At 32.7% G+C, this 17,129-nt stretch overlaps 1 protein-coding gene across 1 annotated transcript; it reads right to left on the reverse strand.

The window, feature by feature from the left end:
- Positions 1-1,716: 1,716 nt before the first annotated feature.
- On the reverse strand, positions 1,717-17,072 carry LOC143072295 (chitin synthase chs-2-like). The gene is made up of 9 exons (XM_076247160.1): positions 16,183-17,072; positions 15,650-15,892; positions 14,271-14,347; positions 13,985-14,090; positions 13,508-13,664; positions 12,735-12,881; positions 12,304-12,439; positions 5,641-5,841; positions 1,717-3,444 (listed from the first exon to the last, which is right to left on the reverse strand). Exons 1-9 carry the CDS (start codon positions 17,004-17,006, stop codon positions 1,799-1,801), a joined length of 3,537 nt encoding a protein of 1,178 aa, XP_076103275.1. The 5' UTR covers positions 17,007-17,072; the 3' UTR covers positions 1,717-1,798.
- Between the last annotated feature and the right edge of the window lie 57 nt (positions 17,073-17,129).

Below are 17,129 nucleotides of genomic sequence, written 5' to 3' on the forward strand. Positions count from 1 at the left end.
AAGTGTTTTTATCTGATGACTTTTTTTTATATATACTTTTGTAAAATTGATATTTTATACCTTTATAAAATTAATATTTTATACTTTTCTAAAATTAATATTTTATACTTTTATAAAATTAATATTTCATACTTTTATGAAATTAATATTTTGTACTTTTACAAAATTGATATTTTATACTTTTATAAAGTTAATATTTCATACTTTTATGAAATTAATACTTTATACTTTTATAAAATTGATATTTTATACTTTTATAAAATTAATATCTTATACTTTTATAAAATTAATATTTTATACTTTTGTAAAATTAATATTTTATGTACAATAATTAATTCTTGTTTATTTTTCAAAACAAACAGCAGTTACCTTGTTTATCTAAGAACATTTTACTTCATAAAATAATGTGGGACAATCAGAACTTTTCATGTGGGACAATCAGAACTCTAAAATTTTAAAAAGTGGGACAATCGGGAATAAACCATTCATTCCACTTAACTAATCATGAAGTACAAATTTGTCTCTTGATTGAAATGCAAATGGCTGGTCTTCAAACAGTCATATTTGTATGTTGCAAATCTGAACAAATGGGTATAAACATTTTAATTTTAATTTTACAAAATTTTAAATAAAACAGTCAAAACATAAAAACAAAAGAGTATAGTAATATATATTTATAATTTGTACTTGTTCAAAAAAGTCTTGATAATGCTACCATCATTTTTATGTAATAAAAGGAAGTTTTAAAGTTACCAAAAATTTTACATCAGAAACTTTTAAAATATAAAAAACATTTTAAGTAGAAACTTTAAATTTTAAGAAAATAAATCTTCAAAAAATGAAAAATAAATTAATGTATCTTTATACCAAATAAAATAGTATGACTGTGTGGTTCCAGTTACATATAAAAGCAGTTTTTTTTTTCATTGAGTCTATTGGAGCAAAATTTAAACTTTAACAGTGCTGAATGAAAAAATTACCAAAAAGCTTTTCCTATTAAAAACAAGAATTGAAATGGTGATTAAATGTAACAGTGATGTTAGAAATTTGAAATCTTTTTTATCTAAACAAATCTTGTTTGAATGTTTCCATTGTTAAAAAGTGAACATACCACTATGTATGTATAAATAAGTTGATTCTATTCTAGCCTATTGTCATTTTCATGTTTTTATTCTAAATTATATCGCTCTTGGATAAAAGTAATTGAAATGTAATTAATTACATTGGCAATGTAATTGTAATGTAATTAGTTACATTTAAAAATCAATGTTATTGTGATGTCATTAATTACAATTAGACATCCCTGTTATTGGAATGTAATTAAATACTTTGGCAGACCCTAGGTCTGTTCAACAGAAGCAAATTTTTATAAGATTTGGATACAAATAAGGATTTCTTTCAAAAGAAAGTCTATATACACATATTTTACAGTCTGTTGTAGCTATTGAAGTATATAATACATAGTCATCTTCTTTTTTAAATTTGAAGTACATATGACTTAAAGATCTTGATTATCTAGTATCTTTCATTATATAGAGTTTATACTGGAGTCCCAAGAATAACAGGAGAAATATTTTGAACCAATTAGTCATTTCAAAGGAAATACAAACCCTCTCATTTTTATTTGCTATTCATTCCACTTTAGTACAAAATATTTTTCGCAGAAACCTCTCTGAGGTATAATAGAACAAATTTAAATATTTTCAAATGTTCCACCTTATATTTTTGTAATTCTTTTATTTCTATTGATTCTAAAAATAATACACTTAAATTGATCACAGTTATTTTGTATTCATGATTAATTGTTATGCGCATGATTTATCTTAGCTCCTGTATTTTGACAAAATATTCTACGGTATTCTTTGTTTCCCCTTATTGTCTCAAATCTTTGTCGAAAGATTCGTCCATATTCATTATTTGTCTGCTCGTCATCTTGTGGATAATCACAATCTGGTTCCCAAATATCGAAGTCCTTTACCCTTGAATCATGTGATATAGTTGACAAACTTATGGTTTCCAGATAGTCAAATTCTTGATCAGCAGACTGCATTTTTTCTGCTACCTTAATGGCTTTTTCAGCCCTCGCATCTTCTTTTGCTTTTGAAAAAGACCATAGACGTACTCTTGATATTAGATGTAAAAAGGTGCCCCATCTGTGGATGAGCATTCCAATAAACTGCAACAATATAACTAATGCAAACACTACTAAGAAAGTGACTGAGAAAGGTTCGTATTCGTTCAATATGTAAAAACTCTTCAATTGATCTTCGTTGTTTTGAAGTTGGAATATAGCCGTTGCAAACAGGAAATTCACCAAAAGAATTCCAAATGCTACATTATTTCTGAGATATTTTAGTTCTTTTTGAATTTCCTTTTTTTTCTGTTTGTCTTCATTAATTGGGCTAAGATACTCGTGAAGGAGTTCTTGCCAAAATTCAATTTCATCTTCCTTTATAATTCCCTTTTCCTTTAGTCCAAAGTATTCTTTCGACTGCCAAGCATCTGGATTTTGTCTTACTTCTTGACTTCTTGTTTCTTTACGTGGTACAGATGTTGCTCCCATAGGTGGTAGATTACTCGATGACGTTTTATTATCATCGGTTTGCTGCTCGAATTTAGCTCCCAATAACTGCTGGATAAACCCTCTTACTTCTTTCATTAATGCCAAAACGCCTAAATTCTGCAAGCATCTGATTAGTATTGGAGTCCTTGAATTAGTAGAATTTCCCGGCTCCGTTTCATCAATAATATCCTCTTCCGTTTTCTTTTCGCGGGTACCCCATGACACAATATGAATATTACATATGTAATACACGGTTAGGATAATAAAAGTGGATGGAACCATGAGATAATATAGCAAACCATGAACCAGACACATCAACTCCTTTGGATGAGCTATACCTGCAAATACGAAGATGAAGAGTATTTCTACGACAAAAATTAAGTTTGGACTGTATGACTGTTCTGTTGCGAGATTCACAAATAACCCTACCGTGACAATAACCATTACTAAGGTGTACACTGTTGAAAGTAGCCCTGCTCCTAAAATCTGCCTGTCATTGCTACATTTTATGCATATAAAAGCATACACAACCACTGGTATGACAGCAACGACAAATGACTCAAACATTGTTATTTTTAGTACAGCATTGAAAGATCCGGTAATCATTAATGTAACTGTTCCTATACCAAGTAAACTTGAAGAAAGAAGTATGAACTGGTATAAAACAAACAACGTGCTTATGTTATCATTTACTTTCGTTGTTACCCTCCACGACGAAAGCAAGTCAATAATATTTGCAAGTGTTGAAGGTGCCCAGCGTCGCCTCTGCACGAAAAACTCTTGAAATGTTTGTGGTGCAAACGTCTTGGCGTCAGCACTAGCAGCGTAATCTATCTTCCAACCCTGCTGTAGCATCAATGTACATAACCAGCGGTCTTCCCCTGTAAGATAAGGTTAACATATGAAAAAAGCAAATGAAAAATAATGTCAGCAAGGATCCCTCTTGCATATGCTTGTGTAATGCACAGAAACAATTTATTGATACCGATGAAAAAAAAAAACCACATATATTTTTGTTCATGGAGAATCAGTTTTTACAAATTTTGACACAAGGAAATTATTATCACGGATGTTTTCTTTGTAAATCTTTTTTTTAAACTAAATTCAAGAAAATACATATTTAGCAGCCATTTAAAAATGTTATTTTACGGGGAGGGTATTTATACGAAAATGTCAGTTTTGGTCAAAATATAAGCACAACATTTTTTTTGTTTCTAAAAAATTGTGATTTGTTAAAAAAAAAAGTTGGGTAATACACCAATTTGACATCCGGGTTCAATTTAAAATAGCATGACTTCATATATGTAAGACTCAGATCGACGTGCGATCTCTAATCGACGTCCGTTCCTCAAATCGACGTCGCAATATGACGTCACAATGAAATGACATATCGAATCGACGGCCAATTTTACGCCTTTCTAATCGACGTCCAATTTTTTGGCTTCTCTAATAGACGTCCAATTTTTAGCTTCTCTTTTTAACGTCCGTTTTGGACACATACATACAACATTAAACTGAACCGATAGCAAATCTGAAACCTTTAGACCTTGCACATGTTTAAACATATTATGTGTCACTGTGACAATTAAGATCTATAATAAAATGTGTGTTCTTTTAAATTCACTACAAACAAAACAAAACCGGTTGTGATATCAATTTTAAATAAATTTTAGAGATAACATAAAAATAAGGAGATATGGTATTATTTCGAATAGGTTAACTGAATGTGAATTTGAGCAATTATAGGCAACCGTTCGGCTTTCAACAATGATAAAAACCCATACCACAATGGTTATGAAAGGCTACGACATGAATAATGTAAACAATTCAGATTAGAAAATTAAAGATCTTATTTATAAAAAAATAAATTAAAAATTCTGAACGACCAATATGGCAGACATACAAAAACGGCAACCACTGAACTACAGGAACATAAAGAATGTGTCGGGGTTAAAGACGAGCACTTAATTAACCTAGAACAGTGGTGTAGCAGAACATTAAAAACATAATGCCAATTTCTTGCGTATGCGTTTCAATTAGCTGTTCTTCTTTATTTTGTCTATTGTTAAAGACTAGATAATGCTTCTAGATGTCGTTTTGTTTTTTTTTTGTCGTTGGGTTGCTTTCTCATTGACATACACTTACATGCATGTAATTCATTGATACGAATAGCAATGACACACTATTATGCAGATCGACTGAATTAACTTTTAATCGAGATAATTAAAACATTAATATGCAATTGTTTGAAAATGTAGTTGTCGTTAGAATCCTACAAAAACAAATAATTTATTATTTATTATTTATTGATATTGGACATCGATTGAAGACGACTGCAATTAATTGGACATCGTTTTGGCAATACATGAAGTCAAATTGGACGCCGATTAGAGTATCAAAATTTTGGATGTCGATTATAGAAAGTGACGTCAGATTTGTACGTCGATTTGAGGAACGGACGTCGATTAGAGACCGGACATCGATCTGAGTCTAACATATATATATAATTTATAGAAAACCGACAAAAAGATGCTCCCCCTAATTTACTCCTCCTGTAAATTGATCAGAAAACTTTTAAAGAATATTTACCTACATCTAAAATTTTGTAGCAACATAAGCAAAAATAAATCTTTCACAAGATTTGTGTGAGTTTTTCACAAAACTTTTTTTCTACGGCCAATTTTCCCATGGTTAATTCTTAATAATCGGGAATAAATTTGCAATAGTATGTTATACATAAACATATTTTTTGTTTGAATTCAAGAACAAACAGATGTTCCTCAAAATATGTGATTTTGTAACAAAAAAATGTTTTAACAAACAATTTTTTTAAATCGAAAGTAAACTCCTTTAACGATTATTATCTTTATACATTCAAACTATGGAACTCGTTTGAGTGACCGTAGAATTCAAATTTGTTGACGGACAGAGTAATTATTATAGAGGTTCGTCAGGGACCACGTAACCTAAGATGTATTGATATTTGATTTGAACCACCCATCGTGCTGAAGCAAACAAATTTATCAAGAAATGATTGATATGTCTTACAGAAAGGGAAGCTTATGAAAATGTTATACCTTGTTCAAACTGGATGAAATGGCGTGCTTCCAAGGAAGGAGTTGTATACATTTTCATCACGTTGTCGTCCATTAGAGCAGTAGCACGAAATAAACTGAAGGCTCCTGGACAACAAAGTACACATCCAAAAACATGTTCTGAAGCTTTTTGTAGCCAATGTCCAACTGCATATTCAAATTGCTGATACCATACAACAGGCCCTACAATACAGAGAAAAAACAATGATTAAACAAAAAAACGTAAATCAATATAGATATTTGTAATTTTTTACGAACAGCGATTAATCAATATTCATGATATTCAAACTTAAATGTATTTGCAAAATATGTTATTCTCAGTTACATTTTCAAACCTATAACCAAAACATTGTGATTTTTTTACAACTCGCAATTCTTCAGATTAGAAACGAAAAATTACAACATCTTCACAACAGAATAAAATAAACAGTACCATTTTTTTTTGTGCACCAGATGCGCATTTCGCCAATCAATGTCTCATCAGTGAGCCCGATGCCAAAATATTAAAAATTCCAAAGATTATTCAATAGATTGAGAGCTATAAACCAAACTAGAGGCTCTAGAGAGCCTGTGTCGCTCACCTTGGTCTATGTGAAAATTAAACAAAGGAAGCAGATGGATTCATGACAAAATTGTGTGTTGGTGATGGTGATGTGTTTGTACATCTTACTTTACTGAACATTCTTGCTGCTTACAATTATCTCTATTTATAATGAACTTGGCCCAGTAGTTTCAGTGGAAAATGTTAGTAAAAATTTACAAATTTTATGAAAATTGTAAAAAATTGACTATAAAGGACAATAACTCCTTAGGGGTCAATTGACCATTTCGGTCATTTGACTTATTTGTAAATCTTACTTTGCTGAACATTATTGCTGTTTACAGTTTATCTTTTTCTATAATAATATTCAAGATAATAACCAATAAACAGCTGCGCCATGAGCGCATGATACGCCCGATGTGTGGTGTGGAAGTTTAATGCAATAATCATCAATAGTTTCCGAGAAAGTTTTTAGCAATAACCATATATTGGTTTTCAGATACGGCGGGACATGTGAAACCCCACCTTCTTTTTATTTTTACAAAAAACTAAATATCACTAAAATAAAATTTTGAATCAAAACCAAAAAGTATACAGATCTTTAGATTAATATAATAAAGAAGTGTGTAAAGTTTAAAGCAATTATCATAAATTGTTTTTGAGGTACGGCGCGACATGTAAAAAAAAACCCTCCCCCTTTTTTTACAAAATACTCAATAACTCAAAAATAAAATTTTGAATCATCACCAAAAAGTATACAGATCTTTAGATTGATATAACAAAGAAGTGTGTAAAGTGTAAAGCAATAACCATAAGTCATTTTGGAGATACGGTGCGACATGTAAAAAAAACCCTCCCTCTTTTTTATAAAATACTCAATAACTCAAAAATGAAATTTTGAATCATCACCAAAAAGTATACAGATCTTAAGATTAATATAACTAAGAAGTGTGTAAAGTTTTAAGCAATAATCAAAAATCGTTTTTGAGATACAGTGCGACATGTGAAAAAAACACCCCCTCCCCTGTTTTAGTTACAAAGTGCCGTAACTCAAAAAGTTTTAATTTCATTTTCACCAAAAAGTATACAGATCATTTGACCATCATAAGATACAACTATATTAAAAAATGGAAAACAACACGTTTTATAATTTATTGCGTCCGAAGCGCTTTTCTGGATTTACCTTCATCAGGAACGCTCAAAGCCAAACATTTGAAATCCGAAGATGTATAAGTACCGAAAATCGTTGAAGAGCTATAGGTCAAAAATACCAAAAATAAATAGCCAAATTCGTCTAAAGCCAACTTTGCCTGAGGGAGTTGAAACCTTAGTTTCATAATAATTTCAAAATTTATAAACAGACAATTTTAGTAAAGTTTGTTAAATCATGTCAGTACCGAAGCACTGACTACTGAGCTGATGATACCCTCGGGGACTGATAGTCCACCAGCAGAGGTATCGACCCAGTGATGTAAAAAATGGAAAACAACACGTTTTATAATTTATTGCGTCCGAAGCGCTTTTCTGGATTTACCTTCATCAGGAACGCTCAAAGCCAAACATTTGAAATCCGAAGATGTATAAGTACCGAAAATCGTTGAAGAGCTATAGGTCAAAAATACCAAAAATAAATAGCCAAATTCGTCTAAAGCCAACTTTGCCTGAGGGAGTTGAAACCTTAGTTTCATAATAATTTCAAAATTTATAAACAGACAATTTTAGTAAAGTTTGTTAAATCATGTCAGTACCGAAGCACTGACTACTGAGCTGATGATACCCTCGGGGACTGATAGTCCACCAGCAGAGGTATCGACCCAGTGATGTAAAAAATGGAAAACAACACGTTTTATAATTTATTGCGTCCGAAGCGCTTTTCTGGATTTACCTTCATCAGGAACGCTCAAAGCCAAACATTTGAAATCCGAAGATGTATAAGTACCGAAAATCGTTGAAGAGCTATAGGTCAAAAATACCAAAAATAAATAGCCAAATTCGTCTAAAGCCAACTTTGCCTGAGGGAGTTGAAACCTTAGTTTCATAATAATTTCAAAATTTATAAACAGACAATTTTAGTAAAGTTTGTTAAATCATGTCAGTACCGAAGCACTGACTACTGAGCTGATGATACCCTCGGGGACTGATAGTCCACCAGCAGAGGTATCGACCCAGTGATGTAAAAAATGGAAAACAACACGTTTTATAATTTATTGCGTCCGAAGCGCTTTTCTGGATTTACCTTCATCAGGAACGCTCAAAGCCAAACATTTGAAATCCGAAGATGTATAAGTACCGAAAATCGTTGAAGAGCTATAGGTCAAAAATACCAAAAATAAATAGCCAAATTCGTCTAAAGCCAACTTTGCCTGAGGGAGTTGAAACCTTAGTTTCATAATAATTTCAAAATTTATAAACAGACAATTTTAGTAAAGTTTGTTAAATCATGTCAGTACCGAAGCACTGACTACTGAGCTGATGATACCCTCGGGGACTGATAGTCCACCAGCAGAGGTATCGACCCAGTGATGTAAAAAATGGAAAACAACACGTTTTATAATTTATTGCGTCCGAAGCGCTTTTCTGGATTTACCTTCATCAGGAACGCTCAAAGCCAAACATTTGAAATCCGAAGATGTATAAGTACCGAAAATCGTTGAAGAGCTATAGGTCAAAAATACCAAAAATAAATAGCCAAATTCGTCTAAAGCCAACTTTGCCTGAGGGAGTTGAAACCTTAGTTTCATAATAATTTCAAAATTTATAAACAGACAATTTTAGTAAAGTTTGTTAAATCATGTCAGTACCGAAGCACTGACTACTGAGCTGATGATACCCTCGGGGACTGATAGTCCACCAGCAGAGGTATCGACCAAGTGATGTAAAAAATGGAAAACAACACGTTTTATAATTTATTGCGTCCGAAGCGCTTTTCTGGATTTACCTTCATCAGGAACGCTCAAAGCCAAACATTTGAAATCCGAAGATGTATAAGTACCGAAAATCGTTGAAGAGCTATAGGTCAAAAATACCAAAAATAAATAGCCAAATTCGTCTAAAGCCAACTTTGCCTGAGGGAGTTGAAACCTTAGTTTCATAATAATTTCAAAATTTATAAACAGACAATTTTAGTAAAGTTTGTTAAATCATGTCAGTACCGAAGCACTGACTACTGAGCTGATGATACCCTCGGGGACTGATAGTCCACCAGCAGAGGTATCGACCCAGTGATGTAAAAAATGGAAAACAACACGTTTTATAATTTATTGCGTCCGAAGCGCTTTTCTGGATTTACCTTCATCAGGAACGCTCAAAGCCAAACATTTGAAATCCGAAGATGTATAAGTACCGAAAATCGTTGAAGAGCTATAGGTCAAAAATACCAAAAATAAATAGCCAAATTCGTCTAAAGCCAACTTTGCCTGAGGGAGTTGAAACCTTAGTTTCATAATAATTTCAAAATTTATAAACAGACAATTTTAGTAAAGTTTGTTAAATCATGTCAGTACCGAAGCACTGACTACTGAGCTGATGATACCCTCGGGGACTGATAGTCCACCAGCAGAGGTATCGACCCAGTGATGTAAAAAATGGAAAACAACACGTTTTATAATTTATTGCGTCCGAAGCGCTTTTCTGGATTTACCTTCATCAGGAACGCTCAAAGCCAAACATTTGAAATCCGAAGATGTATAAGTACCGAAAATCGTTGAAGAGCTATAGGTCAAAAATACCAAAAATAAATAGCCAAATTCGTCTAAAGCCAACTTTGCCTGAGGGAGTTGAAACCTTAGTTTCATAATAATTTCAAAATTTATAAACAGACAATTTTAGTAAAGTTTGTTAAATCATGTCAGTACCGAAGCACTGACTACTGAGCTGATGATACCCTCGGGGACTGATAGTCCACCAGCAGAGGTATCGACCCAGTGATGTAAAAAATGGAAAACAACACGTTTTATAATTTATTGCGTCCGAAGCGCTTTTCTGGATTTACCTTCATCAGGAACGCTCAAAGCCAAACATTTGAAATCCGAAGATGTATAAGTACCGAAAATCGTTGAGTATTAAGTTTCATGAAATTTTATGGATAAGTCTCAAGTTACGGTGCGACATGTTTACGCCGGACAGACAGACAGAAGGACAGACAGACAGACGGACGGACGGACACCGGACATTTATATACCATAATACGTCCCGTCAAAATTTTGACGGGCGTATAAAAACGGCAAAATTTCCTTAAAATTACCAATTCAGGGGCAGCAACCCAACAAAGGGTTGTCCGATTCATCTGAAAATTTCAGGGCAGATAGATCTTGACCTGATAAACAATTTTACCCCGTCAGATTTGCTCTAAATGCTTTGGTTATTAGCAAAAAACTGTATTTTACCCCTATGTTCTATTTTTAACCGTGGCGGCCATCTTGGTTGGATGGCTGGATCACCGGACGAATTTTTAAAATTAAATACCCTAAAGATGATTGTGGCCAAGTTTGGATTAATTTGGCTCAGTAGTTTCAGAGGAGAAGATTTTTGTAAAAGATTACTAAGATTTACGAAAAATGGTTAAAAATTGACTATAAAGGGCAATAACTCCTAAAGGGGTCAACTGACCATTTCGGTCATTTGACTTATTTGTAAATATTACTTTGCTGAACATTATTGCTGTTTTCAGTTTATCTCTATCTATTATAATATTCAAGATAATAACCAAAAACAGTAAAATTTCCTCAAAATCACCAATTCAGGGGCAGTAACCCAACAACGGATTGTCTGATTCATCTGAAAATTTCAGGGCAGATAGATCTTGACCTGATAAACAACTATACTCGTGTCAGATTTGCTCTAAATGCTTTGGTTTTAGAGTTATAAGCCAAAATATACATTTTATCCCTATGTTCTATTTTTAGCCATGGCGGCCATCTTGGTTAGTTTGGCGGGTCACCGGACACAATTTTTAAACAGGATACCCCAAAGATGATTTTGGTCAAGTTTGGTTAAATTTGGCTTAGTAGTTTCAGAGGAGAAGATTTTTGTAAAAGTTAACGACGACGGAAGACGACGGACGACGACGGACAACGGACAACGGACGCCGGACAACGGACGCCGGATGCCAAGTGATGAGAAAAGTTCACTTCGCCCTTCTGGCCAGGTGAGCTAAAAAGGCAAACACAATACCCAAAGTCGGGCAAGGAATCAGAGCTTTGCGTGAGGGAGATACATTCCTTAATTTCAAATTATTTCCAACATTTTGTAGCAGCAAAATCCATATTTTCATGCCAGAACCATCAAACTTAACTTTCACATCTCGCCATTTTACATGTAATTCGACACAGACATCTTACACATATTCCTAGGTAGACAGTTTCTTTTAAAAAGGGGGTATTTCAAGAATAACGCCCCAACCTTATAATGTACACATAAGGATATAGCTGTTCACCAAAATATGACAGCGTAAAGCAGTATTATTAAATACATCATATGATATGTTATTCGGTACAACAACTAATGTAGACGATAAGTTTGAATTTCAGTGTTTTGTGTAGGTGTGTAAACAGCGTTCAATTGTTTAAAATGTTCTACCGTTTCACGGTATTCCATACAAATGTAGACAACAGCGTAGGTTGCAGATGCTCAAATTTGTCAAAATCCATTTAGAAGATGCAAATTAAGGTAACAAAAACAAACAGAGGGAATAACACGTACTCCAAACAGGAGTAAGTGTCTCAACATGGTAAGCCTCCAGTGATATGCATGCATACTATACGGAAAATAAAATTCTGCAATCAAAAAATTTATTAATCACTCAGCTAAAATATGAATAAGTGATTTAAGGTGCTTACACTGAAGCTACTATAACATTAAAGGATGTTTAGAAAATCTATATATAAAAAAGTTATACAGATTACATGGTTTAAATCTTAAAAGCAATAATAAGTAATTTCCACAACACGATGGCAGCCCAAAGAACGAATACATTTCATAAGTATAACAAATATTTTGATCAGTTGTAAACCAACTATTTGACTGTTCTAATCAATTTTTGGCTGATTTATCATATAAACCATACAATAATATTCAAATTGATAGAACAATTTTTATCTACTTACCTGATCCAATTGGATGTATTCGTCCACATACAGCGCCAACTTTGCTATTCTTCTTCATTTTGTCTATCAGTTTCTGTACTGCCTCAGGTTTGAAATCTACATCTCCGTCCAAAGCCAAAATGAAGCTGTTGTGAGCCTACAAAAAATAACGATTTAAATGTCATTAATATATTTCAAAAAAATGCAAAGCAGTTTTTAAATGACATTTGTTTTCTTATTTTTAGTACTGGTAACTTTTTTTAGCAAACATACTTTTTCATCTGCATACAAACATTATATTTTGGTGCATTTATTGTTTGTTTGTACTAGTTACTAGTAAATTTAAAACGCAGGGATTCAATCAACCAGGAAAAGAGAAAGACAGAGAGGCTATGACTAAATGGCAACATCTAAAGTGCTAATGGATATGTTTTGCTATAACAGAAACTTACCTTGTCAAGTTTATGTTTAGACAATTGGTCCAGCATCGATGGTTTTTTTCTGTATGCACATCTTTTCCTTTTCTCCTTCGAAAATATTGAATCTTCCTTATCGACACCCAACATCTTATATCCCAATAAGTAGTACATGTACATGATCTAGATTTACAATAAAGTAGCATATTATATATCCAGATGGCTTAGGAGTACGTTACTCAATCTTTGTATACAATCGTGTAATATCGTTCTGTTGCATTAATTGATTTTGAATTCAAAACTTGAATGGGTATTTTACTTTCTCAGCTACCTTTGAATGAAATATGTACTGCCCACGATATATGTCTCAAAACTACTATCAACATGATCAATCATTTCAATATAAGTATTTATTTCAATTTTATTTAAAAGACGCATCTGATCGTCGAGGTCACCATTACGCAAAATGATCGTTTCCTGAGATTCGATGTTGGGAAAGTAGTAATAACATGATATGTCATAGAACAACTATATCTATCATTTATGTATTTACGGAAGTTGATTCATCCAACAACTGTTTTGACTACCTCCACAATTTTATCGTAATCTATTTTGTCAATATGGTTTACTAAAAACATTTGAGGGTTGAGTAGCTTAATTGTTTTTTCATTATGTCGAGCATTGCTTGTCCATTGGGATTTTACTTCGGCGATCTTCACTTTCTGTCTTCGACTAAATTGTTTTACCACATTAGTATCTTCTTATTTCAATTTATAAAAAAGACAATTAGAATAATTGATTGATTTTACCTGTGACCATCGTTTTTTGTGTCTAATTTTGTCTTTATCTTTCAAATGAATCGTCATTTCTGTCCCCCCTGGCATTGTCCAATTCAATCGTCCCCCATATGGTGTAGTCGTTTTTGTTGGATTAATATTCCATGTCGTATGGCCCCTAGCGACTGATCTGTGATAAATAACAATTCAGGAAATCAATTCGATTGAACTTGAAATAAAATTAAATTTGGAACCACATAATAGGATAAATTAAATTTAAAAGATCTAGTAACAATCAACGAATAAAAACATATTTTTTCCCTATGGTAAGATCTCATTTTTTGTATAAAAGTACAAAACTGTTACCAACGCAGTCATCATTTTTGTTGAAAAAAAAGAAAATAAAATTATCATGTACCATCATTCTGGGATACCTCTTTTGTATACGTTTATACATTCATGAAAACCAATCTGTCTTAAAAGCATATATATAATATCATAATAGCTTACGTTGATGCCTCTTCCATGCATTCTACCAGCTTTTTTACCCATTCATTTGGTAATCTTTGTCTTGATTTTTTATCAGTTTCAAAAGCGTCATCAAAAACTATATGAACTGAAAAAAAATCAAAGGCTATTTTCAAGGCTACATTACAATTGCTTGTAAATTTATTTGATCTATTTACTGAAAAGATAAAAAAAAAAAAAAATACAAAAATACAAACATGTTAATGAATGGCATGGTATCAAATCTGTTAACAAAACAATACTCGTGTTATAACCACGACATACTTACTTTCGTGTTCAAAGTAATCTTTATCTACTTTGTAATATTTTTCTGCTATCCTACGACTACTCCGATGAAAATCCAACCTCGAAATAGTTTAAAAAAAATTTAAAAAAAAAGAATCATAAATCTACAAAGAGTAATAAGACCGTTTGTTGTCTGAATTGATAAGAAAATAATTAAATCGATAATATTTTTGTTATGTTTCGAATAATAAGGGATGGTTTTGTAGCGTGCTTATCCCTCTCGAATGAATGATACATCAATCTGATATGAGTATTACCAACTAGATTAGTCTGATACTTGAAGTACTAGCTCACAAAATTCTAGCTTGCCGGACAGGGTTATACCACAGACTTATTAAGTTGAATGTATGTACTTGAATTTTTGTATAAGGTTTCTATCAATTACGGTCTAGTCTATCGGTTTTTTTTTTTATTTGTTAAATAAAATTGAGAATGGAAATGGGGAATGTGTCAAAGAGACAACAACCCGCCCAAATAAAAAACAACAGCAGAGGGTCACCAACAGGTCTTCAATGTAGCGAGAAATTCCCGCACCCGGAGGCGTCCTTCAGCTGGCCCCTAAACAAATATATACTAGTCCAGTGATAATGAACGCCATACTAATTTCCAAATTGTACACAAGAAACTAAAATTAAAATAATACAAGACTAACAAAGGCCAGAGGCTCCTGACTTGGGACAGGCGCAAAAATGCGGCGGGGTTAAACATGTTTGTGAGATCTCAACCCTCCCCCTACACCTCTAACCAATGTAGTAAAGTAAACGCATAACAATACGCACATTAAAATTCAGTTCAAGAGAAATCCGAGTCTGATGTCAGAAGATGTAACCAAAGAAAATAAACAAAATGACAATAATACATAAATAACAACAGACTACTAGCAGTTAACTGACATGCCAGCTCCAGACTTCAACTAAACTGACTGAAAGATTATGATTTCATCATATGAACATCTAAAGCATTTGCACACCTTCATATTCGGTTATGAATAAGACATTTTGTATTGGCTCATGGTTAGCCCAGAAATTTGCTAATCCGCCATTGATCGATGTCGTATCACAAAATCGATAATGTTAACAAGAGTAGCAGCAGGTCAATTCGGACTATTTGCGGACATCCACAGTTTATGTGGCTTTCGTGTAGCTCCGGAACCGTAGTTCTTAGGTCCTTATGTTATTTTTGTAGATAGCTTTTGTGTTGTTCATTCTTTTTATAAACTTTTAATCAATTTTTGGAAAGTGTATCTGTTTCGTTGGAAGTTGTTCTGAAAATCTTCTTTGTGCGTATGGTTTATGTTGTCACTTTTAAAATTCTTCTTGTTCTATAAAATATTCAGTTACAAAATCGATTTGATCAACAAACCTGAATAATGATTTGAGGAGTTGTAACATTTCCTCTCTTGTTTCATGCCACATTGTTCCACATATATAAACATACGGCTTGGCCTTTTTCCGTCGTTCTGGTTTCTTGCAATCTTCATTCACAAACGAATTTTCCTCGTCTTCTTGTCCTTTGTTCGACTTTGTTTCTATTGTTTCATCTTTTCTTTTCATCAGCAATCCAAGAGATGAGAAGAAATTATCTCTCGTTGGTAATACAAATAACCTAAAAACAAAAATTGTTGGAGGTCATAAGAGCTTCACATGTTCGATCTATTTCTAACTAATCATTTGATAACGAATATACAAATGCCTTTTACTACCACAAACGATAATTTTGATTCTGGGTTATAACTCTTTTGTTGTGCTGAAAAAACGTCATACGTTCAACAAAAAAAACATTGATACATTTGCTAAAATATTTCTAAAAAGGATATAATACAATGTTACTATTTACTATCCGTTTAATACTTTTTTCTAAATATAATTTGTTACTATAAAATAGTTTAAATATACCTTTGGTCTCGTTCCATACCGTTCCACTGTGGAAATAGAACATACCATGTCAAAAATATAAGAGACACCCACAATCCAATACTAGAACCAATCCACATTGATAGACTATCAATTTCAACACTTGGACAGGAAACAGCTAATCCAAACACATTACTGTCATCTGGCCAATTATAGCAGAATCCTATAACTGCACCAAAACACCCAAGTGGAACTAACGCCAATGGAACAAAGAATGATATCCGCTGCATGTCTAATTTGCAAGCAAGTACACTTTCATAGGAAGCGAAAATGGCACAGTAAATATATATAAACATTAGCTTATGGTGAAACAAGATTTGTAAACACTTTTCAAGGAAAGTGTCTTTCAAATTTGCGCTGTCTTCTGTATATGTCCACTCTATATCTGGCAGCAAAATTTTTACCATCAAAAGAAATATACCCACTTTTATGATGCACATGATCAAATCTATTTTCGATCTTGCTTTGTCTACTTCTTTTCTCCAATTAAAGATTTCAATTTCTAAGTTACTATTCAAAAAGTTTTGACAATATCCCATTGAAATTCCGACTAGACTTATTACTAGATAGATTTTCTCTTGTATGGTATACTGGGTTTGATTTGCATCGCTAAACACAATATTTGGTCTTACTATCATACAGACTACAACTCCACATTGAATTAGCACAGCAATTACCGCTATGATTACACGTAGCATCCTTAATACGAATTTTTGTCTATTCCTTGCTAATGCAATTTGTTTTATTATGTTCAGAATTGACGGAAGTGTGAATGATGACATGATGAGAGTTATTACTGAAGTCATGGAATGGGTACTAAAAACTTTGAAGAACAGGTAGGCTGTTCCGAATGCTTCGGCACTTTCTAATATCAAAACCTATATATAAATTAGAAAAAATACAGTTATGTTTTTATCATTTGATAATAG

This window comes from Mytilus galloprovincialis, chromosome 4 (assembly GCF_965363235.1).
Source record: "Mytilus galloprovincialis chromosome 4, xbMytGall1.hap1.1, whole genome shotgun sequence".
Lineage (NCBI taxonomy): Eukaryota > Metazoa > Mollusca > Bivalvia > Mytilida > Mytilidae > Mytilus > Mytilus galloprovincialis.